This window comes from Athene noctua, chromosome 5 (assembly GCF_965140245.1).
Source record: "Athene noctua chromosome 5, bAthNoc1.hap1.1, whole genome shotgun sequence".
In the NCBI taxonomy this organism is placed as follows: domain Eukaryota; kingdom Metazoa; phylum Chordata; class Aves; order Strigiformes; family Strigidae; genus Athene; species Athene noctua.
Window position 1 is genome coordinate 64,173,240 of NC_134041.1, and position 23,883 is coordinate 64,197,122.

Sequence of the window (23,883 nt, forward strand, 5' to 3'; positions counted from 1 at the left end):
TTTATTACAGCATAGGTGAAACAACTGTATTCAGCAGTGCTACTGAGAAGGTACAGAAGCGATCAGGTGTAATGCTACCACATAGTAAAGAGATGATTTTTTTTTTTTTCCATGTTTCCAAGTCTATGTATTAAAATAGGCATTTTGATTTGCACATTAAGAAACCCAGAAAAAATATTTTAGAAGTTAAATACAAAACAGTAGTAAATATGCGAAATACAGTTGATAAGCAGAGCGATGAGGCAAAAGAAATAAGTATAATAGTTGATTCCTAAAATGTAAATCTTTGTAACACATGGCTTCCCCCCCCCGCCCCCTGCTATGCGACATAGTGAGATACTACTACCTTACACAGTGTAGGTGAATTTCATTACCAAAGCATCAAGAAGTTAATGACACTGGGAGGCCTGATATCTGCATTAATATGTACTAACCGTATTGTGTTTGAGGAAAATGAGGTTAAAAATAATACAGTTTTATGATATACAGTACTTCTTCAGTAAGAGAACTTGTCCAAAGTGAATTCATCCTCTTTCAGCACAGATTTCTTGACGATTTCAAACAGTAATGTGAAAACTGAAATTACAGTACAACTACTAACACTGAGTGATACTTTGGTTAAATACATACGTTACACATTGGTGTGCAGATATCGGGCATTTCACCATGTTCCAGAAGAGATTTTTTTTTTTTTTTGTACCCTGACATATTTATTCAAAAGTTTGTTGTGAGCCATCGAGATTGAGTTGTTTATACATTTGATTTATCCATGAGTATCGGCACTCCTTAAAGAACAGATCAAAACTAAACACACTACATAGGACCAATAGAGCAGAATCATTCAAGTTCAATGAAATATTACAAAAAAGGCTTCCTTTTTAGGAAAACTCAGCTATGGTAAAAATATCTACTACAGTGCACTGCACTGTAATAAATATTCAACATAAATTAATAATTTACAAGTACCTGAGCAAGTATACAGAGCACCATAGCACAGCACAGCACCAAAGGCAGTAGCTCAGAATTCTTAAAAATAATGCTGTTTTAAACATTAAAAATTCTAAGTATTGTCATAAAAAATGAACTCCAGCTGGAGTTTAAAGATAGTGCAAACTTCTGTCTTCACTTTTTAAAATAAAGGTGTCAGATTTTCTTGTCATTTCACATCAGCAGTGTTGCTGGACCTGGATACCTGTGGTGGATGCTTAGGAGCTGGTCTGTTGGAAAGAAAGAAAAAAAGCAAATTTTCATTTAAACTTTTGTTAGTTCTCACTGCCAAGCATCATGCTTGAGGCATGAAGATGAAGGGTGAAACTTCTTCGCGTTATCCAAGTTAACTTCAGACACGTAGCATGGGACTCATACTGGGAGGAGATCAGACATATTACTATATACACAAGTCTCATCACGAAGTGTAAATGGAACCAGCAGACTCCTTTTTTTTTTCAGTTCATGTTTTAATTGCTGCCTGGCCAGTGGGATAAGCCAGCTGAATGTTTCAAGTGTTGTTCTTTAAACTCTTTACTTCTTTGGGCGCTCATCAATTTTGCACCTGTTCAGAAATGCTGCTTAATGTTGTAGAATAGCAGTTAGTTTCAAAAATTTGTAGTACTCATCTTAAAATATTACTACTTTCAGAATAACTTACTAGAATGGACAGCCAGGACCTTAATCAAAGTTCACTCTTACAGTCTTTTTGCTGGAAGCATTAGGAAACTAACTTGATTCTATTTTTAATTTTTCTGAGCAGTTAAATGCCTCATTAATAGAATTCCTGTAGCTTAAAACACTGCTTTTTGTCTTTCTTTGAGCTTACTTTTTTTTTCCATGGGAAACTGAAGAATGTTGGGTAAAAAAAATATCATTGGGCATAGGCCCAGTGTTAATGGGCATAGTTATTTCCCTTCCAGATTATTTTTTTCATCATCTTTTTCTTTGAAGTGTATGACTTGTGTGCTTCCTGAACATTTTGGGTATTATTTTCAGATGATGTAAATTGGTGTGCCATCGTGAGATGTGTGATTGGAAAATTGTGTTTATTGGTGATTGATCTTAACAGCGTTCAGTTCTCAGCCTGATTCTGTAGGTGGTCTGAGTAGGGAATTTTTTTCTGAGAGCACTTTGTGCTTCTCTTGAAATCGATGCTTATTAACACCTTTCTTTTGCAAGGAATTGTATTTATTGGGCAGTTTTTTGTAAATATGAGGTCAGGTGCTTACAGTCAAACCTTCATACGTAGTAAAACTTCTCTTACTCCTGCGGAAGTCAGTGCAGTTGTGCTGACATACTCCCAGTGAGAATCAGTCCGATACCGTGTGCTTTTATATAAGTAAACAGGAAACGGTTGTTGCGTGGCTGTCAGCAATAGTTACAACAGAGCGTAATTACTGAAGACATTTTGGACCTGTCACTGAATGAAGCGTTGTAAATCAAGGCGTTCAGATCAGGAGAACTCACCTCAGAGGAGTAACGTGAGGCAGAGCTTTTGTGTGTCCAGACACTGCTGTGCACGCGCTGCTATAGCGGGCTTTGGTCAGAGGGTCTGCTGGTAGGGGCTTCCGAGGAGGGTTTGGTTTGTGCTTTTCCTTTTATAAAACATAAGGTTGTATTAGTCTTTGGGACTGACACAACATACTTAACATAGCAACAAATGAGCTAAACTGAAGGTAAGTTCAGAGTAGTTGTGAGCAGATATATTTAAATGAGTAAGCCATATCTTATTTTTAATAAACAGGCACTTATATTTTAAAACAAAGCTTTAATACTATCTTTTAATTATTTTGTTTCTTTTGGGTTTTGTTTTTTTTTTTTTACTCAGAAATCCTGGGTGCAGCTACACTGGAGTTAAACATTAAGATTAATTGGTGGTAAATGAAACAACATAGATGGATTACATAACATTGTAAAAGTAGTTATATCAAAAGATGGAAAGACTAGAAATGACTTTAAAATGCAAATTCAGATGACCACAAAACCAAACTGCTCAAGTCCAGTTTGTATTGGTAGCATCTGTGGAATTGTTTTTAGAGATGCTGCTGTGCTTTCATTCTGTGGAATTAAATGATTCATTAATAAAGAACAGAAGTCATCTGCTGTCAGGCATGAGCTAATGTCTCTTCTGTGTGGTCCCTGAAACACTGCAAACATGGTAACATCTCTATTTGTGGTCTTCATTATGAAGAACTGGGATAGATTAAGTGACTTGCTCAGGGCACAGAAAAACTCTCCAATATATCCAAAAACTCACTGCAGATCCTTCTATTATTTGAACTGCGGAGTCATGCTTTTTCAAAGTAATTTTACTCTTAATTATTAGTTTGCCATAACTATCATTAGTAAAGTTGACCAAAAAGAACAAGAGCAGCTTACAGGCATAATATACTTTAAGATCCCCCGAAAAATGTAATCAAAACAAGCAATCAGAGGCATGAATTGCTCATTAACAAAGTACAAGTTTTCATTATTCGCTTTGAGCATCCCTTTGTCTTCTTAGTTTTCATGGCAAATGTTTGCTCTTTCAAGAAGAAAAGGCAGGTTGACTACCCATAGGCATTTTGATAAGGAAGAAAATATGGGAGCTTAAGTAAACTTCATATATAGTAATTTCAAATTTACCACAAACTACATTTTAAAGCTGTATATAACGTCCTCCTTCTTTTTCACTCTTGGCATAACATGTACTAGTTCTTGAGTAAGTCAGAAATAACAACATGAAAAAAAAATAAATTCTTATTTTCACTTATAGCCAAATCTCATATTCAGTATAAAAATTAGTCTTGAATCCAGAAGAACTTGTACTACAAACCAAGATAAACATATCTTCAATAAGAAGTTTGTCTGTGAGCTCTGTCTTTGGGGGTTAAAAGAATTGCAAAGATTATTGAAATAATCAGGCCTGGAAAAATGATAAAATAAACGGCACGCTTGTAAATATGTAGCTTTATCTCACAGGGCTATCCTGTTGAAAGTCACGGAGGTTGATTAGATGCTAGCAAAGGAAATTCTTCAAAACACAATAATTTCCCATGATACAGAACTAGAACCTTAAAACTATTAAGAGATGTTACCATCAGGAATTCTTAACCAAAGTTTATTTTGTGCACTACATTTCTTACACAATGAAATCTTATTGTGTGTGTTTTGAAGTGGAATATACCAGTTTGGAACAAGTTACATCACAGCAGAAACTGATGCTTTTTCAATACCTGAATTATCTGTACAGTAGAAGATAAATTGGATTCTGTAATAATTTTGTTAAAAGTTGTAATGTTTATTACATGGGAGAGTATATGCATGATCACCTCAAGTGGACAGCATTTAAAAAAAAAAAAAAAAGTAACAAACACACAAACATCAGCATTATAAAGACAGCAAAAACCAAATGTGTCTTTGAACACCATAAAGCCTTTAATTCCCTTGAGTGCCTTCCCTCGAGGACTTTTACACGGTTAATCACACGAAATAGTCTGATCACATGAGCATTCAGCAGTTTGCCTGATCAGCCCCTAATTGTTATTGTATGATTTGTATTTATTCCTTAATTGGCGAATGCTTAGGTCCCATAATTGGGAAGAGGAACTGATACAGGCTCAGCAGGCTAGAGGCAAAGGTCTGATGAGCTCAAGATCTGGTAAGGATGAACGAACAAAAAGAGAGCAGAACTGTCCTTGTTTATTTGTTTGTGTTTATTAGCTGTGTCCTATGTCTAATCACCACCTGCAACACCTGATAGTAAGGAAAGATCAACTTTCTGAGAAGCTCAGAGCAGCTGATTGCTGATGGGACCCTATCAGCTGCTTTTTTTTCCCTTATTTTTGCAGGGGAAGCTGGATGAAATGGCTGATCTAGAACAGTTCTTCAGCTGTGGAGTGAGCACCTTCTCACTGCTGAGCATGATGCCTAAGACAAACTCATTCTTTAGGGCCTCTTATTCCATAAGAAGCAGCCATGTGAGGAAGTACGTTGAAATAGAAATCTCACTATAAACATAACTCTGATGGGTACAAAAGCCCAACACCTGACTTTTTTTTTTTTTTTTTTTTTTTTTTTTTTCCCCAGAGCTTGTAAAAATGTCATCCTTGAGTTAATATCCTTAAGGAGGAAGCAGCAAAGTGGCTTGTCAGAAAGTCTGTGGCAAGATGGTAAGAGAGGGTAAAAGGAGGAAAAAAAAAAGAGGTAATTCAGATAAAAATGGAGATGGAGACTGTGTAATGGCTGAGATGAAACTCAGAGGAGGAGCACTTCACAGAAAGGAGATGCCAGCACTGGAAAATGCCACCAGGAAAACATATATCCTTAGAAGCAAAGGAAAAAAAAAATACTTGAAGAAATAAATCCCCTCCCCCAAACCGATTACAGGAAGGTCTTTTATATTCTTTATGTGCGACAGGAAGATCCAAATTGATACAACTTTGTATGTGAACACGTGTGGAAACTTGCTGTAGCCTTTGATGTGCTGGCAAGTCCGTAGCTCACTCCTAGTCCCACCATGTCGGTGCTTCCCTGCTTCCCCCCTTTCTCCCAGCCCACTCTTTGCCCCTACAGAGCTTCAGGTCTTTTAATACAAAGACTTTATGGACTGATTTCTTTGTCCAGTTTTCTATCAACCACTTAGCATTTAATGCATTCAGTCTCTGTATTTCCAGAAGTATTGTTTTAAATATTATGATCTCTCTTTACAGCTCTGCTAGGAAGAAAAACATAATTCTCCTTACTGAGCAGCTACAAAGACATCAGGTGCGTGAAGCTTTAAATTGTTTCACTGATATATTTTTTTTAAAATAAGCAACTGGAAGAAGGTCCTTGCCTGAAATGCACTGGATGAGAAGGGGTGTCTTCCTCAATCTATTTAGATAGGAACTTAATTTGAGTTAGCTTTCTGTGTCTAAAGCCAGTCTGAGGTGACATAGGGGAGGTATTAGCAAGAATAACTGTGGCAGAATGAGCAGTGAGGGGGGCTCAGCTCAGTTGTACTAGAGGAAAAATAAAAATATTAAGCTATATTTCCTGTAGTAAGGATGACCTGTAAAATATGAGATATTTTGGTAATAAGAAGACGACAGCGTCAGAGGCAGCAGTGCCAACAGTAACAAAACAAAATGGAAGTGATCAAATCAGAATGCACGGACTGAACCCATGGTTAGGATAAACCTGTGCTGTTTCCTCGATTTCAGTGGTGCTGTGCTGATTTATACTGACTGTGAATCTGGCCCGTAAATAAAGTATGTTTGCCTCGTGAGAGCAACTGAAAGAAGAAAAAGCTGTTTATCAGTCAAGATTGTTAAATATTAAACTTGGCAACAGTTCATCTGCTAAGTGGTTTGTTTCCTGGTTTTTGTTGTTAGTGGTGGGGGTTTTTTTACTATTTTACTTACATCTGAAAGGAAATTTTATAGCAAAATAGTAATCCATTCATTGCTGTCTCAACAGCCACTACAGGGAAGAGAGTTGTCTCAAAATCTATTTGGTATGTTGTGCCTCGGCTGTCCGCTGCTTGAAGCCCAGAGGCAGCAGGAAGGTAGCTCCTGCTTAAATACTCCTCTCAAGGGAGAAGCAGGAGGTGGCAGCTGCCGATCCATGGGTGCAGTGAATGGTTTCAGATCCTCTTCTTCAGCGCTGTACCGCGGCACCCAGCATCTGGATGATATTAGGAATGTAGCAATGATTTTTAAAGGGCTTCCTCTTGATGACCTGATGGATGCAGTTCCAAGAGAGTGCTGAAGCAAGACATTAAGTAGTATCTATACAAACTAGACCAAAACTATTCTTAAGTTAATTTACTGCTTCCAAGCTTTGAGGGGGTAAATTTGTTAACTTCAGAAGAAAAGATTTTCTTCCCGTACTGTGTTTTCTGTGTCTCTAGGATATAAAAAGTCGCTAGGATATAAAAAGTCGCCATTTCTGACAATCCTGAATTGAGGTTATGCACATAATTTAGAAAGAAGCCACTTTTGCTTATTTGCTGGGTTGCCTTGAGTTGATCCCTTGTTTGTCCTACTTCTGTTTCACGCGGCAACTGAAAATTGCAAACAGCAATATTTTGCTTGATGGAGTAACTGTCACAATTAATTTAAGCTGCCAAACTCGAAAGCTTTTTGGCAGTTTCGGATCTGTCAGTGTTTGGTAATGACAGTACTAGAGATTTGGTATTCTAACTTGTGCTTTATGTGGGGTTTGAAGGGGAGGGCACTTAGGAATGTGAATTGTAGTGCTGAGTTGGGCTGCTCTGATGTGCCATGACAGCCTGGGGCAGATACTGATGCACCATCGGAATGAGAAATGGTTACTTTTTCTTGGAAAGACTTTTCTCCATCTGTCTTCTGCTAGTGGGAGACAGTGTAAGCTTATAGATTGCTAGGTAAGAAGAAATAGAAATTTTTTTTTTTTTTTTAAATGGAACCATTTGATTCAGAAATAGAAAATTACTTTCACTTAAAATGTTAACTTTGACCACTGTGAAATATGCAGAATGTTTTAATTAAGAAAATAAACAAGGAAATCACTGGAGCTAAAGACAAAAGCAACAGACAAAGCCAATGCTACTTCAGATTTTCTATAAAATTGATTTTGGAAAAAAACAGTATTTCCCATTCCTCTGAGAAAGAAAATAAATGACTAGCAAGATGGAAAAGGAAAGACAAAAAAATCTTAAATACTTCAAAAGCATTTAATAAAGTGGCTACACTTATAAAATATGGCCTGAGTGATTCAATGTTCAGCTTTAGACAAAATTAAAACTAGATAGATTTTTTTTTTTCTGCTGTCATAAAATGTAAGCACACTGCCATGACACCTCAGCACTGTCTCACCCCTTTTTGTTTCTGTGTTATTTTTACAATCGTTTTTCAAAGCACTGTGCTTCAACAACTGTTTCTCATAGCCATACCCTCCTGTAAATCATTGGGAAAGTGGCTCGGAGTAGCTCACAAGGCTGCTGCAGGATGAAGGCACTCTGTCCTTCGACATCCCAGCTAGGTTCAGATAGGCACAGTCACTCAAGACACAGCTATCTGAGTACGGATTTGCAGTACGTGCATCCAAATCTATCTGATACTCGTTTAAGCTAGCTTGGTGATAACATTCACATCATTTTAATCTTGAGCTATATCCAGAATAGCACCATGACTACAAAACAGAACTAGCTGGGTGCCTGATTCCTTTGCTCAGACACAGTCACACTACAAATGCAACCAAAAGAGAGAGGCCAGTGACAAGGAAAGGGACAATTTAATACAAACAACCCTGAATATCACCTTGAGATGCATCTCATTACCAAAAATAGGGTTGCCAGCTCCATTTACACATTGCAATGAAAGGTACATCTACATGAAATAGCGTGGGTAATTACAAGTCTGCTTTTCAGATCTGGAAAGATCTCTAGAAAAAAAATAATAACGCAGTTCATACGCCCCCTTGGCAGAACAGAAGGACATCAAGCTAACATACCTTTTGCCCTCGTGCAAGACATCTGCAACTTGACTTCCTAAACTCTATCACTGTATTTGGCACCTTGCTAACAAACCATACAGTTTCCCCTCCAGTTGGGCAGCTGGCAAAATGAGCCCGTGCTTGCCTGTAATACGGAGCTTGTTTATACTCTTGTGTCTTTTGACTGGTGAAGAGAGAGTTTAGGATCCTAAATCACAGCCTCAGCTGGCATAAACCAATATATCTGTGCTGCATTTCTAAACTTGTACAAAGGAACTACTGTGGGAAAAGGCCAGTATGAAAGATGAGAAGACAATCCATTCTTCTTCACTACATGCAGATACTCTCACACTAAATACTAAATAGAAGAGAAGCTTAAAGAGAATGAACGGTTACCTGGGCAAACCTCAGCGAAGGGTTAGCTGGCAAGGGTCTTTCAGGCACAGCTTGGTGACAGGGCAGCTGGGGAAGGGGTGGCAGGACTCGCTGCGGTGTTTTTAATTGTGGTAAATCGTGTGTCTTCACGGGGTTACTAATGTCAATGATCTGATATGGCAGTGGTCTTCTTGGACCCTCTCTCTATAAAAACAACCCCAACCAAAAGTTAGAAACTTCAAGAGTTGACATAAGCGTTACTACTTTAAAATTTATGTTTTTCGCTTGCTTTTCTCTTCTACTCTGCTTTCATCTACCTTCAGCACCTCTGCAACCAGAGAAGCGATTAACAGCTTCCAGAGTCCTACTCAAGCACTAATCCTTCACTGTTCAGATGTAGAATTCTGGTGCAAGTTGGCTGGCTCTATCCTGGAGACTAACCCATTTCTTTTCTGCACTTGACTTCTCCACCTGTCTAAAACTTAGAATCCATAAATGTATCTTGAAGCCTACATCTCCCATTTTACCTGTTGTTAGTTCTACATCATATTAAGCTCATGTAACAATTGTGTTATAATACATTACTTAAATGAGATCCAAAATATATAATATGGGTTATTTTTTTCGTAAACTATTTAGGGACTCACTTTTTGTATGTTTGTATTTTGTGGCTTCGTGATGAGATTTTTGCTGAGAGATGTGGTATGAACATGATTAGGGTCAGATGAACTGGAAGGTCTTGCTGGACTCACAGACCTGCAGTACAAACAGATTCACTGAACACAACATTCTGCTTTAGAACACTTTTTTAAACAGTAGCGTCTTCTCAGAATGAGATTTTGCAAGGACTTTCTGACTTTTTGTAGTAAACAAGGAAAGTAAAAATTGTCTAGTGCTCCTGCAAGAATAAAAATAAATATTGATTTTTTGGAAACCAGTAGTCTGTTAAATTAGCTTCTGCAATCTGTGGATATGCAGCTTTGTAACACCCAAGAGACTATTCTAATGAATCTAGCATTTAAACAGTAATGACCTCAAATATGAAAGTTTCAGCTCACTCGACTAAGTTTAGATAAAAGGCCATGCAATGTAATAAAACTATTTCAAGCAAGTGAAAATAAAGCCAATACTTCCTCCAGTTCTTAATTTTTTATCACAAAAGAAAAGAGGTATATAGTCAAACCAAAACCAACATTATTTACTGGCAATCAGTAAAATTAAACCAAACACTGCTGTTAGTACTTGGTGAATATTTTTGTTGAGGCTGGCTCTTTCTAACATATTCATACCGTTCGGTGATGAGTGTCAAGATGAGAGCTGCTATGTTTACAGCTACTTTCTACTAATATCTATTATATTAGAGTACAATTAGGGAAAATGATCATACCTTAGTTTCTCTATTGTTGTCTTTTTACTTGTAAACAACCATCTCATGAAAGTCTTCCTTTTCAGATACATGATTGATCCAGCAAAGATAAGGCACAGAATGGTTATCAACACTCCTATGGTTAAACTCTTATTATCTGCAACAAAACACATTGAGTTATCTTCTCTCAAGAGCCATCTCTACTGAAGTGTGTTGTGTATATGGATCAGCACATTACTGCCTGGCCCGGGTTTATAACTGCAATGCAGGTGAAGTGAATAAACTGTGAATAGAAGACTAGTAAACTCTTTTTTTTTTTTTTTTTTTTTTCTCTCTAGACTGATACTTGAATTTTCAGCCTGTTTGAAAGTTATTTCTTTAAGACTGGGGAGAAATTGGTTAAAATAGAATGTTGTAGGTCTCTCCCAACTGAACCATTCAGTTCTAGTCTAGTCTGATAGCTGGGTCCAAACATGAACACCTCCATGTATGCTCTCTGCACCTGTGGTCAGGCCTTGCTTAGGTTGTCACCTCCAAAGGGAGCCACAAGTTGTACGGGCTGTTGGCCTCATCCAGACACCCACAGGGTGATGGCTGGAGCACTGTTGACCGGCATTTTCTTCATGGGCTGTCTGCTGTCAGGGTGGGAGGGAGACAGAGGCTGAGAGGGAGAGGAAAGGGGCAGAAATACCTAGCTGTCCCTCAGACATAAGCAGTAACCCTAGCTCCTTTATAACCAGATTTAAAGGGCTTCGTTGTGCTTTAACACTAGGCAAAGAGTCTGAAATCTGGACTACTGTGGTCTTGTCCAGATGGCTGTCAAGATCAATCTGGGGGCAAGCGAGGAGCTGAAGGAAAGCCTTCAGCAATGGTGTGTGCTCTCAGAGGGATGTTCTGCTCATCAAGGGCCTGCAGCCTTCTGCACTTGTTTCAGTTTTCAGAATGCTTTAAGCTGCTTCAAGTCCTTTGCTGGGACCTAACTGAGGCACAACAGTGAGATGAACCCTGACTAGATGACTTGCAGCTGCAAGAAAACCTCATGGCTTGTATCAGCAATAGTGTGGCCAGCAGGGACAGGGAAGGGATCTGACCCCTGGGCTCGGCACTGGTGAGGCCACACCTCAAATATTGGGTTCAGTTTTGGGCCCCTCACTGCAAGAAAGACACTGATGTGCTGGAGCGTGTCACAGGTCTGCTGGGGAGCAGCTGAGGGAACTGGGGGGGTTCAGTCTGGAGAAGAGGAGGCTGAGGGGAGACCTCCTGGCCCTCTGCAACTCCCTGCCAGGAGGGTGCAGTGGGGTCTCTTCTCCCAAGTAACAAGTGGTAGGACAAGAGGAAGTGGCCTCCAGTTGCACCAAGGAAGGTTTAGATTGGATATTAGTAAAAATTTCTTCACTGAAAGGGTTGTCAAGCATTGGAACAGGCTGCCCAGGGAAGCAGCTGAGTCACCATCATGTAGATATGGCACTTAGGCACATGGTTTAGTGGAGGCCTTAATCATAAAGGTCATTTTTCCAATGTAAATGCTTCTATGATTCTATGATTTTTAGGAATAGGTAAGCAGCAGCTCTGACCGTTACAGATACGTGATATGATCACTGCCTGGAGAAGAGGATGTTGAGATTCTTCAGGACTGCTGACCTAAAAAATGCACACTCCCACAGTAGGAGAAGCATCTTTAATCTTTGCTCTGGTAACCTGTCATCACTGTCTCTCTTATCCTGACTGATTTTCAGCCAGCTGGCTCTCATCTACTGGCCTAAACTCACTCAGATGCTGGTGAACAGTCAGCAACACTGAGGGAATGAACTACATGTGGGGCTTGACGGGGCATGAAGTGCTACGCTCTTTACCTTAGAGCACTGCAGAATAATAAATCCCTCACCACCTCTAAAAGTTTAATAGAATTAATAAGCTAAGATTATGCAATTTAAATTAATGAACTTGACTACCTAACAATTAAATACTTAGGGCTTCTTTGTAAGAAAAATATAGAGTGTCAAACACATAGGTTTATTCTAAGTCAGCTGGGTAAAATCAGTTACAAAATACTAATGAGACCATGTGCCTTGTTTGACTAAGATGAAAGTATTTTATTGAGCTAATCCTTCTGTAATTTGATTTAGAGATGTGCAAACTACTCAGATCATGATCCAAACCACCCCATCAAGTGTTCATATTTAAATCCAAGTGTCAGTGATAGAAAATTAGGTCCTCTAGCAATTTCCATATTTTTTTAATCCCAGTAAAATTGAATGTAGCACTGTCTTTTGAGAAAAATGGTGAAAATACCACACTATATTCAACAACTGTTAAAACAATTTTCTGTTAAATTGAAGTGTTGGCTTCCAAAGCACAAAATGCAAGAATTATCAAAGATGTCCTGTATTTATCTTCTCCGGTTAATGTTCTCTATGCAGCACGTTATTAAAATATATTTTGTGGCTCCCTAGATGCTTAGCTTTCAGGTAAGCTGAAAAAGGACTATAATGCTTTAGAGAAAATCTTAAAAGAAAACATTTAACAAAGAATTAATCACACTTGTTCAGTGCCTGAGCACGGTTTCTTTGCTATCTTACGGACTGGTAGGTATTTTGAAAAAACATCTTTCAACAGTGAAATCATAATGTAGAGCTTTGTCATGGAAATGACCGTGATGTCATAAATCCAGTATTACAATTCACTGCAGGATCTGGCATGTAGAGAATACGATCAATTTTGGTTTTGAATTGTATTATTCATATGAAAACATGCAGATCATTTCCCAGCAAGTTTCAGTTTATATATGTACGTGTGAGTAGACTGTTTGTCCTGTCACATACTCAGACATAAATCAGAAACACCTCGATGGAAGTCACTAAAGTTACAGTACTCTGGAGAAAAATTGGCATGTGATGATTATCAAATCCTAGAAAATTCACAATGTGTAGAAATAATTCTTTCTGAGTTTGGCCAAAGGTGAAGTAAGATACTATATAGCTGATGTTCTGCAGACTGAAAAGGGGAAATTGGAACACAAATTACAGAAAATGCATGTCTCCTGCTACTATCATATGTGAGGGCAACTTCTGGCAAATGTGTGGAAGCTATCTGTAAAATCTAGTTTTAATCTGATACTGTCAGAAGTCTGATATTTTCCACAATACAAAAGCTCCTTCTTGGAAGAGCTATATGAAATATATTTTTGAATTTTGATTAGGCAATAATTTTGCATTTCTAATCATTGCAATATTCACTCTCCATTAGGTACATAACTATAGGAGCAGGTTGTGTGTACAAGAAGGTATTTCTGGAGAACACTGGAGCTTGGCATATCTCAAGGTGAATCCAAGAGTACTGCAACATTCATCTACCATGGCAACAGGATTAGCACAAGTGTGGGAGTTAGCTCCTCATCCTCGGCTTAAATCAATACCATTTCCTATCTACTGCACTCAGCTACTAAACTTGACCATGTATCTTAAAAAAAAAAAAAAAAAAAAAAAAAAAAAAAAGGCAAAGAAAAGAACCCGCCAGGACCACTGTGCCTTTAGTTATGAAGAAAATTGATGTACTCTGCATCCTTGGCTTAGCTTCACTAAATTTTCAGGTTGGTGCCAATGTGTTTGGATTAAGCCGTTTGATTTACTGACTCATTTCCCAATCTTGCAAGCTCATTGCTTACAAGACACTCTGTATTTCCACTCTTTATCACGGAAACAACAGGTAAAGCATGAATTACTACTAACCGGCTTGTCTAATTGGTCCGCTGTCCATACTGCCACCAAACCCTGGCTTGTCACAGTAGGGGGGTGCCCAGTCAGCCTCGCAGTGACAGTTCTTTTTATTGTTGCAGACCTGCAAAACAAGACAAATGGCTCAACGTGGAAAGGCTTACCCTATACACATATATATCTGAGAGCAGCACTGGCTGATAAGGCCTCCTAATCAGGTAGCGACACATCTGAAAGAAATAAAACTTCGAGAAGAAAAGAGAGGTACTGGGATCTGCCTATTGGCACAACTAAGATGGCACAGAGCAACTCTGAGTGTGAGACACCATGGACTAACAGGGATCCTAAAAAAGCATTATTTATTTGGCAGGTAATCGTTTGAGTTGCACCAGCTGACAATTTCAATAATATAAGGATAATCACACACCTCTTAAGTCTTATTCTCTCTTTGCCTCCAGCAGCAACATGATCTGCTTTCTAACTTCTGTTCCTTCTGCCTTCACAGGAACAAGAGTCTCTCTGTGCTGTTAAGGCTGTAAAGCTTTGTCAGCCCACTTGAACACTCCTATCCATCAAGGGCTTGCACTAGGCTGCATACTGATTTTTCCACTGCTCAGATCCCCCAGCTCTAAGGTGAACCAATTGCTGAAAGAACGTATGAAACTGGAATCAGGGCTGAGGAAACCCTCCCTTTGACATCATCACATCTGCACTGCCTATACAGATACAGTCCTCAGTGTCCTGGTGGTTTTAATCTGAGTGAAGGAACAACTAGCGAGACCTGATTTACCAAATTCTGCCTGCAGAATAAGAGAGCTCTGAAGGACTGGAGTCCATCGCTAACATCAGCCTGTTCCTGCTGCACAGAGCAGAAGGAGCTGGAAGACTCATGGATTTTTCCTCAGGAGGTCCCAAAGTCCCAAAAACCCACCCAAAAGAAGGGCTGTTTTTTATTTCCTTCTGCGGCCACCCAAGCAGTAGCTATGAAACTAATAGAGAGGCTAAAGCTTTGTGTTGTATCAACAAAATGCACAAACCAAACAGGCCAAAAAATCTTGTTGCACAGGAGAGAGATGGCACAGTCATATGTAGCTGCTCAAATTGATTTTTAAATAAAGTTTCTGGGATTAGGGCTAGTTGTCAATAAGGTACTTGCATCTGTGCTAACACTGATCTGCCACCACCATGGAGAAGCCACAAAATAGATTAATAAATGGGTTTCTGAGTAAGACATTAGTGAGTTCACAAGAGTTTGCAAATATGCATTTTTCTGGCAAGGTCAGTTGGAAGTCTTTCAGAAAGACTATACTGGTTGTGTCTGCAGAGTATTAAAATATCATTCACATAGATTAGACTGGCTATGGTCGTGTAAAATGAAAAAAAAAAAAATTATTTTCAACGACAGCAAGATAATAAAAAATACCATTCCTTAAGCATTATTTTTAAAATTAAAATGCTTCAGAAGTTCCTATCTACCGTTCCACGAGGTCATTTTTTGCTAGTCAGGAGTCAACAGAGGGTCTCCGTTGAGCAGACACAAAGATGCCAGTCTAAGCTGATGCTCATTCCAGCACAATGATAACGTGCAGCACCATCAACACTGCACAGTTGTTCAAATGCAGGAGGATAAAAGAAGTTAAAGCAAATTAAAATCCCTTCTCAGGAGAGGACAGAGAATTTCCTGTGGCTCTTCCAATGTGGTCGCCACAGCTTTTCACAGAAACAAACAGATCATCAGCAAATCATTAATAAGGCATAGCTTGACACAATTAACATGTTCATAATATAAACGAGGTTTCAAAACACTTTGATATTATGAACTGATATAATCAAATTTTTCATCCTGCACCGCTTTCATACCATGAAACTCATCAATATGGTTTTACTTTAATACTTTTGGAAATGCTTTTCCATTTGACTGTCAGCTCAAATGCATATTTTAACTTCTCTGTACCCACACAGAAACTGTATTTTTTGAAATGTTAATGGAATTCTTCATGAAGGGAGGTTAGATTTAAAATTGCTTTGAAGATGACAAAATTCCTTTTTATCACAGACTGTTAATTAAGAACAAGATAATTACTACTTGATAATTTTTTCTTTGTTAAATAAAAATACTTTCATTTCTTGCAGTTCATATAAGGGACACTGAAAACAGAAACATATAACAAAAAAAGATTGCAGTGAATTTGATATATTACAAACAATCGTAGATCCCAAAGCTATTACATAAAATTATTTCTTGTCCAGTGTTTATTGACTGATTGTAAAAAAAGTGTTTCTATAATGCTTACTCCACGTCCATGGCACTTTGTTGCACATTTATGTACACCAAAAACACTTGTATTCTGGCACCGGCGATTAAGGCAAATCTGCAAAATAAGAGAAAAGGAGTTTTAATAGGGATAGAACTGCTGGCGCTCCCAAGGCATCATGTCCTCCTCTGTACGTCTGCTCATCCATCAGTGGTTCTCACAGCTGTTAAAGATTTCCCAATACACATGCTGCATTGACAGTATATTGACAAAAAGATAAGAACACCAGAATTAAGTGGTGTCATCTTCTTCTGCTGCCTTTGTAAGTTATTTAGATCCAAATCTGTGAATTCTGCTCTCGATTGGCATCCTGGCCAATACTGAATTTCAGACATAGCTCATGTTTGGTTGATATGCTGAGCTTGTGTAAATAAACACTCACAGTTTCCCTGAAGTGGAACTTGTGGTGAGCCACTGGGGTTTGGGTTTTGTTTAAGACAATTTAAAAACCAGTAATTTGCATTTTTTCAGACCTAGGAATGCACTGAGTAGGATTCTTCCATGTACCAGGGCTGACTGCATTCATGTCTTCACAGCAGCAGATGATTCCTCAAGGAAGGGTTCAGGTCCTCTCGTGGTGTTAATTAGCATAATTCTGTTTATATTAATAGTGCAAGCCAATAATTTTTTATGCTAGTACTGAACTTGGAGGCCGGACAGCCTGAATATTTAACTGAGGTCATTGATATATATGGGCTCATCATTGTTCTTCAGCAAAACTCAGACCTTTGTAAGAGTTTTGCCAAACTAAACAATTTTTTTAGTGTCTAATAGAAACCAACAATCTTTAAAGTGTAATAATATTCTTATAGGGAACGGAAGTAAACAAATAGCATATGCAAAGTAATATTTGTTTGTTTGTTTGTTTTCCAGTATGGGTTAACTTTTCTAATACCACTGAAAACTAAGGTAAAGCAAGATTAGCACCATCTAATAATACCATCAAACATTCAAAGGACTGATGAAGATGTCAGTAATGAGAAGTTATTCTACTGAAAACTGAAAAAAAGAAGAAATTAGGGCTGGAATAAGTGTTAATATGCTATGTTGACCAAAAAAAAAAAAAAAAAAAAATCACTGCACAATTTTGCTCATGTTTAACTGCAGTTCAGTTCAGTAGTACTAAAAGTCAGTCACAATAATTAGCATTAAGCAGGGAATAGTGTTGAAGGAGACGACAGGGATGCTTAATCAGGGCACTTATCCCCTGGGGAAAAGGAAAAATGGAAAGGAAATTAGAGTGAATTGGCATCAACACGCATGCATGTAGAGAATATGGTCTGATTACAGCAGTATTCACAATTCAAATATTCATAGTGCAGTAGCACACAGAATTTTGATCACATTAAAATGGCTGCATTTCAAATTGTGTATCTTCGGCTTAGAAAACTCAAGAATATTTAAATTCATATTCTTAATCCATAATACAAACGCACTAATGTCCTCAAAGTAAAACATACAATTTCCTAAGTATTAGCCTGTGTATTCTATAGTGTGTATGTGTATGATTAGATAGATTAGAAAGATTAAATACTCATTAGTAAAACATAATGGGGTGCTTTCCCAGCGTTGAATTTTCTTTGAAAAGACATTTTATAACAGATTGACTTAGAAATGTTGTAAGGGTTGTTTTCCTGTAAGAGAACTGTAGTTTCACTAGGGATGTATTTTAAACCCATTCCCAATGCAGTGTGATAATCCAACATAATTCAAAAGCATTCAAAAATTCAGAAGCTTACTTGAATTTACCACAAATTATCAAAGAACTTTTTTTTTTTTTTTTTTTTCTTTTTGCAAGTAATCCACTGAGGGTATGGAAATCTTCTTCATTTCAACAGTTCTTGGGCTCCTTTCCACTCCTCCCCCTCTGTAAACTCATGGCTGTCTCTCATTTTTCTCTGTTCCTTTTCTCACAAAAGAAAAACTAAGAATGAGACATTTGAAATCTGGACTATGTTCACTTCGGATGGTTCCCAAAGTTCGTAAAATATGATTGAAAAAAACCAGTTTTAGTGGCTGAACATCAATGAATTTATATTTTTCTAATAGTGCCTACAGAGATGTCTTTTCCTGCAAGAAAAAAAAAAAAAAAAAGGGGGGTGTGTGTGAGCCATAATCAGCAGATATAATAAATTTTGAAACATGAAGTGAACGACAATTTTGAAATGCTATAGTAACTGGGAAAGTGAATGCGTTGAACTCTTCATAAATTCATTATCAAGCCTGTAACGTATTTTGCTGTACTTATTTAGCAGAAAACCTCTATCCTACATGGACAGATACTTGGGACTGTCCTCAAAAAATCAGTTATAAAATGAAGCAACTTGCATTTCATCTGCAAATCTGTAATCCAGAACAGTGGCCAAAAGAAGAAGGGAGTGAAAATCTGACTCAGTGTGAGCATGAGAAACAATTCTTCTGGGGAAAAAAAAAAATCCCAAGGCCAACCCCAGCCAGTTTAGTACAAAATACTTGGCAGCATGAGCGTAGTGATGTTCTTGTTTGGGCGTGTTTTGGAACCTTACTTTTCCATCTTCGCACTTGGTTCCTGACAGCACGAGACCAGGATCGGGCATATCATCACCCAAGTACACGTGGGTACCACGACACAGAATCTTGCCACCTTCCTGAAGTGGGATATTGGTTTCTATGGAAACAGCATTGGTACCAATTACAGGTCGATTTGCACCTCCTTGACACTGGATTTTTCCACATTTAGCATCTCTGCAGGAAATAAACAAAGCCAAAGATTAGTTAAATAACGTTAAATGTTATGAACCCTCTCCCACCACCCTTGCATCTGTGCCCGTGTTTGCAGGGAGACACCCTACCTGGGTTCACATTTAGCAAAGGAGCTCTTGGAGTCTTTGCCACAGTTGCCGTAAGGATCACCCGCAGAATTGACTCTCTCAAAGCAGATCCCAGGAGCAGGTTTCGCACCTGAAACAAAACCTAATCAGAACTTTCATCTCATACAAGGTGTTTTTAATAATCTTCTTTGAGCTCCGCTGATGCTTTAGGGGAAGGTAGGATGTGATCTGCGTATTGATGAAGCACAACAAAACAGTTGTGCTGGATCAGCATGCTAATTGAAGAGCCTGAATGTGCGGTTTTCCACTGTTATTTGTCTCTGTTGGCAGTGCTGAGAAATAGACAATGCAGAACTCAATCTCTTTCAGAATTTCTCTAGATGATATCCCCCTTGTGAATCCTCCTAGGACACAAAAACTTTTAGCAAATGCCAAATCTAGTTTGGTGAAGAAAGATGAAGGCCAGCTGGTAAGTTAACTCCCTTCTTTTTACAGGAGTCCATCTGACTCTAGCAAGCCCCCAAGAGCTAAAGCCAAAGAAAATACTTTTCAAGAAAGGCCTTTTTAAGCGCAATTCAGAACAACAAGAAATCAGAAAAAAAAAATCCACTTGCAGACTAGTGTGCTATGTGTCTGCAAAGACATGACCACATGAGTGCCATCAGCTCAAGTAATGTACTGGGGAAGGAAGGGAACCCGTCCCCACCTTAATCCTCAGTAAATCTACCCCGAGAGTGAGCTGAAAGTGGAGAGAAAGACTGACTTGAAAGAGGGGTTGTTTCTACCATGGTGGTAGAAGGAGGAATCTGGGAAGACATGCAGCATCTGGTTCTTATCTACTGTAGTCTTTTATGATGGAGACATATCCTAACGGCAAAGGAACTTCCCTGGTGGGAGTAGTACTGGAAACGTTTGTGCAGACAGATTACTCATCCCTATGTTTTAGAAGTTAAAAGGTACTACTAGAACATCTATTCCAACGTCTTGTACAGACACTCTCCTGTCCATTTTCCCCCAGATTAGGACCAACTATTGAATATCTTCTAGGGGAAGATACATGTGTTCATCTGAAATGTCTAAGAGGAGGAGGATCTACTACCCTGCTTTGACTGATGCAATAATTAATTAGGCCATGTATTAGAATTTAATCCCTTTGTTCTATTGAGAAGTGTGGCTTTTATTTCCAGCCAATAATTGCTGCTCTTTGCAAGATTAAGAGCCCCTTTGCAAGGGCCCTTTACTACCCCATATTTTCTCTCCGTGAAGGTAACTAATAGCACAATCAAGTCATTGCCAACATTTCAACTACTGCAATATGCAGACTTGCTCTGAGGAGACAAGGTAAGGAGATGCACTGGCTAAAACTCTTAACAGATACCTGCTAGATACATTTTTATACTTTTGATAGATCAGCCAAACTAAAACATAAAGAACTGGCAGCAAATGATGTGATAGCCTAAAGGCCGAAAATACACCATTTCCACAGTGTTCCCCAATCTTTAACAGAGACAGAATATCTGAGTTATATTTTTTCAAATGTTTTGAGCCACTTCCAATTGTGTATGCCTCTAACTGTGGGTAAAACAGATATTTTATTTAAATATTCCTGAAGATTTCATTTGAAAGCCTTCAGCGAGGAAGAAGGTTTTAAGAAAAAGGGGTCAAATGCTTGGAGAGGAAAATACAAATATGATTGTAAAACTACCAGTTACTGTGGATCTTTTCAGTAATAATTTAGAGATTAAAGCCTCCATTAATTATCTGCATTTCACAGTCGGAAGCTTGACTAATACTATATACAGCTGAAGAGCAATCTAATGCTATTAAGGACAAAATATTAAAACTTGGAGAGGCTTAAGATGGCACCCTCTTTTCCTTCTTACATTTTTACATACTGAAACTGGAAAACTCAGAAAGAAAGGCACAGAAGGAACAGAATATGAGCTGTTGGTTCCCTGGAGAGCAGGACAAGAGCTTGAAATTCTTTGGAAGATTACGATCAAGCTTGCTGAGTTCAGAACATTTCTCAAGTCTGGAACTATTAAAAGGGACTCCGACAGGAGTCTTTCACTTCTTTTCATTAAGCCACAAGCAATAATCAAAAAATCAACAAAAGCATCCAGACAAGGCACTGTGCAAAAAGCAAAGTCAAATTTCCATTTTCAGCGTGTAGATTCCTCCTCATCTTTCCAGGGCAGGCACATTAACTATTCAGCTTGATACAAACATTAACATGTGCATATGCTATGCCAGCTTTAGGAGGAAAGGGGAGGGAAGGAAAAAAAAAAAAGCTGTAAGTGAGAGGCCAAGGAAAATTGTTTTTTCTCCCACATCTGCAAAGACCGACTTGCTCAGCCCCGCCCTCCCCTGCATCTACCATGATCCTATGCACTTGCTATAGGTCTCATTTTTTTCTTGGCTGGGAACTTTGTGCCCCACATAGTTGAGGCAATGACATATCATTGCAACGACTGGAGGCTCCCTTGGAGCTGTGGCAGCAGCAGCCCAGAGCACAGCCACACTTTCCTCAGAGCGGTGTGTGGCTCCAAAAGCTGCCGAAAGCAAAACGAATGCTCACGTCCTGTGCTCTGACTGTAAATGACCTAACAAAAACTTATTAAACAAATGGTGTTAAAAAGAGAAAAAGGCTCACTGAAGTACTAAGAGAGTTTGAGGTACTTATCTTCCTCTTTCACCTGGTGGAACTTTTGTTTGGTTGCTTTTTTTGAATACAGAAGTCAAGTGTGCGACACATGATGGAAAGCAGCCTGCAGGAAGGACACCACATCTGCAGCATCCTTGCAGGTCTCAGACAGTGAGTTTTAACTCCAACCAATAATACTTGACAAGAAGAAAGATCTCACGGAGTACAAAAAAATGCTCCCTTGGCAGGCTTGGAGCAGCCTGTCTATGAAAACACCTGGTACCCAATGATCATCTGTGGCTTGGAAACCAGAATCTAACTTCAATTTCTGTCTTTGGTATCAAACCAGAACACGTTGTTGCTTGGGATTCAGATGGCTCTTCCCTCTCCTGACTGGTTTCTCACAATATTTGGACTTTTTAATAGATGAAAACATATCGGAGTGTAAGAAGCTGAACAGATGGAGCTACCAAGTTAAAAGGAGGTTTGCAGAGGATGCTGAAGGAAGAGAATTGTAATGCTGTGTTTCTGGAGAAAACCCATTTATCATGATTGCACCATGTAAACTGAAGCAGAAAGTCCTGTCTTTCTCTATTTCACTACCTCTACAGGCAAAGGCAAAATGATTTGTGAAAGATTTCCAGTGGTTATTAAGTGCTTTGAGCTGGATAAGCAGAGTTTATTTCACTTTGCTATTGATAATTATAGTATCATGACCCCGTAATTAAGGTCCTGTCAGCCTTTCCATGCCAAGCCTTATTCGAGGGATTAAATCAGCTGTTTGAAACTGCAGAAGGTCAAGGCTCACCGCTGCAGTTGTCAGCCTGGAGACTATTTTTTTCTCCAAATGTGTATACCGATGAGCCCAATTCTTTCCCTATACGGCTACGAAAAAAAAAAAAAAAGAAAAAAAAAAGATAAAAAAGAGATGTTCTATGCTTTTGGAAGTGATACAGAAACGCTGTGTCATTTCAGATCAGCGCAAAACCTGCTGCAAGGAGAAAATACCGTCACGGTCTCCCGAAAGAGAAGAGAGAAATTTCTGACCATGGTGCTGATTCCAAGAACAGAGAATCACCCGTTATCAGGCTGGCAGCAGAAAGGAAAACTATTTCAATTCAGCTCCCAACGTTGTCTCAAGACATTAAAAAAAAAAAAAAAAAAAAAAAAAAAAAATTAAAAATACAGAGTTTATGGGTGTGGAAGGGAAAAAAACCCCAACCTCTGAGAAACAGACTGGAGTTCTGTTGGTCAGGCTATGCCAACTAGCACCATGAACAGCTGTATAAATAAATATAAGCATAAAAATACAGTTCTCTGTCATGTGATTTGCACCTGGATTTTACATGTCATTAAGTTTGTTTTACTGCACTGATGGTGCAAAGCAAACTTTCTACAAGCTTCCCTTGGCCGCTCTCTTCATCTTGTTGATTGCTGTTGTTAAGTCTGTGCATGAGCGAGATGGGGGGGTTGCATTTTTTTGCATTTAAGGAGTATGCTAGTGAAATGCTGGGGTTTCAACCCCAAGCCCCAAATTAAGGTTGACATCTGGGTGATTCCCACAGCCCTTCCCAAAGGGGGGTGAGTTTCCCTTTAGGCTTCCCCCCAGGGTGGGGCCTTGCAGACAGAGCCATTGGGTAAAGGAGCCCCAGGGGTCCCGCAGTGAGTAACCCAAGGTCAGGGCTCCCACTGAGGGATAAAAGCTGGGACCCCTGGCAGGAGGGGCAGTGTCTGTGTGTGAGGGGGATGCCCTGTGCAGAGTTCCCTGTTGGGAAGGACCTCCCGTCTCCCCGGGACTGGGCTCCACTCAGGTCTGGCTTTTGTAAACGCGGGCTGTGGAGAGATTCAGTGTGTGGGTTCCTTGGTCTGATGTGTTTGGCTGGTTGACTCGGTTGTCTCCCGTCCCTTCTATGGCAGACTGCATGTCACCATTTATCCCACCCGTTGTTGGTCGTGCGGTGTCGTTGTTGGGGTCAGTGGGATTGATGTCGATTATGTATAACCTGACTTGTTTGTCCCCCCAGCGCTCACCCATGGACTGACCCTTGTGTATCAAATACAATCTGGCTATTGGTTCATCTTTATGCTGCCTGTGTCCTTTATGCTAGGCCTGGTAATTGGCAAAAGATCTAGCTCTCACTGCCTCTGAGAATATGGCTTAATGCCTTTCCAGTCTCCAAAAGAAAAGGCCCAGCCATAAACGTGTGATGATCAAATTAGGTTTATTTTACTG

At 39.0% G+C, this 23,883-nt stretch overlaps 1 protein-coding gene across 1 annotated transcript in view; it reads right to left on the reverse strand.

The window, feature by feature from the left end:
* Window positions 1-900: 900 nt before the first annotated feature.
* The window catches only part of ADAM12 (ADAM metallopeptidase domain 12), a 184,071-nt gene continuing 161,088 nt past the window's right edge, over window positions 901-23,883 (reverse strand). The window contains exons 15-23 of the mRNA XM_074908490.1: window positions 19,028-19,136; window positions 18,722-18,920; window positions 16,176-16,253; window positions 13,897-14,005; window positions 10,190-10,325; window positions 9,450-9,558; window positions 8,824-9,006; window positions 2,458-2,585; window positions 901-1,217 (exon numbers count right to left, since the gene is read on the reverse strand). Of these exons, the coding sequence (XP_074764591.1) occupies window positions 1,157-1,217; window positions 2,458-2,585; window positions 8,824-9,006; window positions 9,450-9,558; window positions 10,190-10,325; window positions 13,897-14,005; window positions 16,176-16,253; window positions 18,722-18,920; window positions 19,028-19,136 (1,112 nt within the window). The 3' untranslated portion in view covers window positions 901-1,156. The remainder of the gene's footprint in view (window positions 1,218-2,457; window positions 2,586-8,823; window positions 9,007-9,449; window positions 9,559-10,189; window positions 10,326-13,896; window positions 14,006-16,175; window positions 16,254-18,721; window positions 18,921-19,027; window positions 19,137-23,883) is intronic.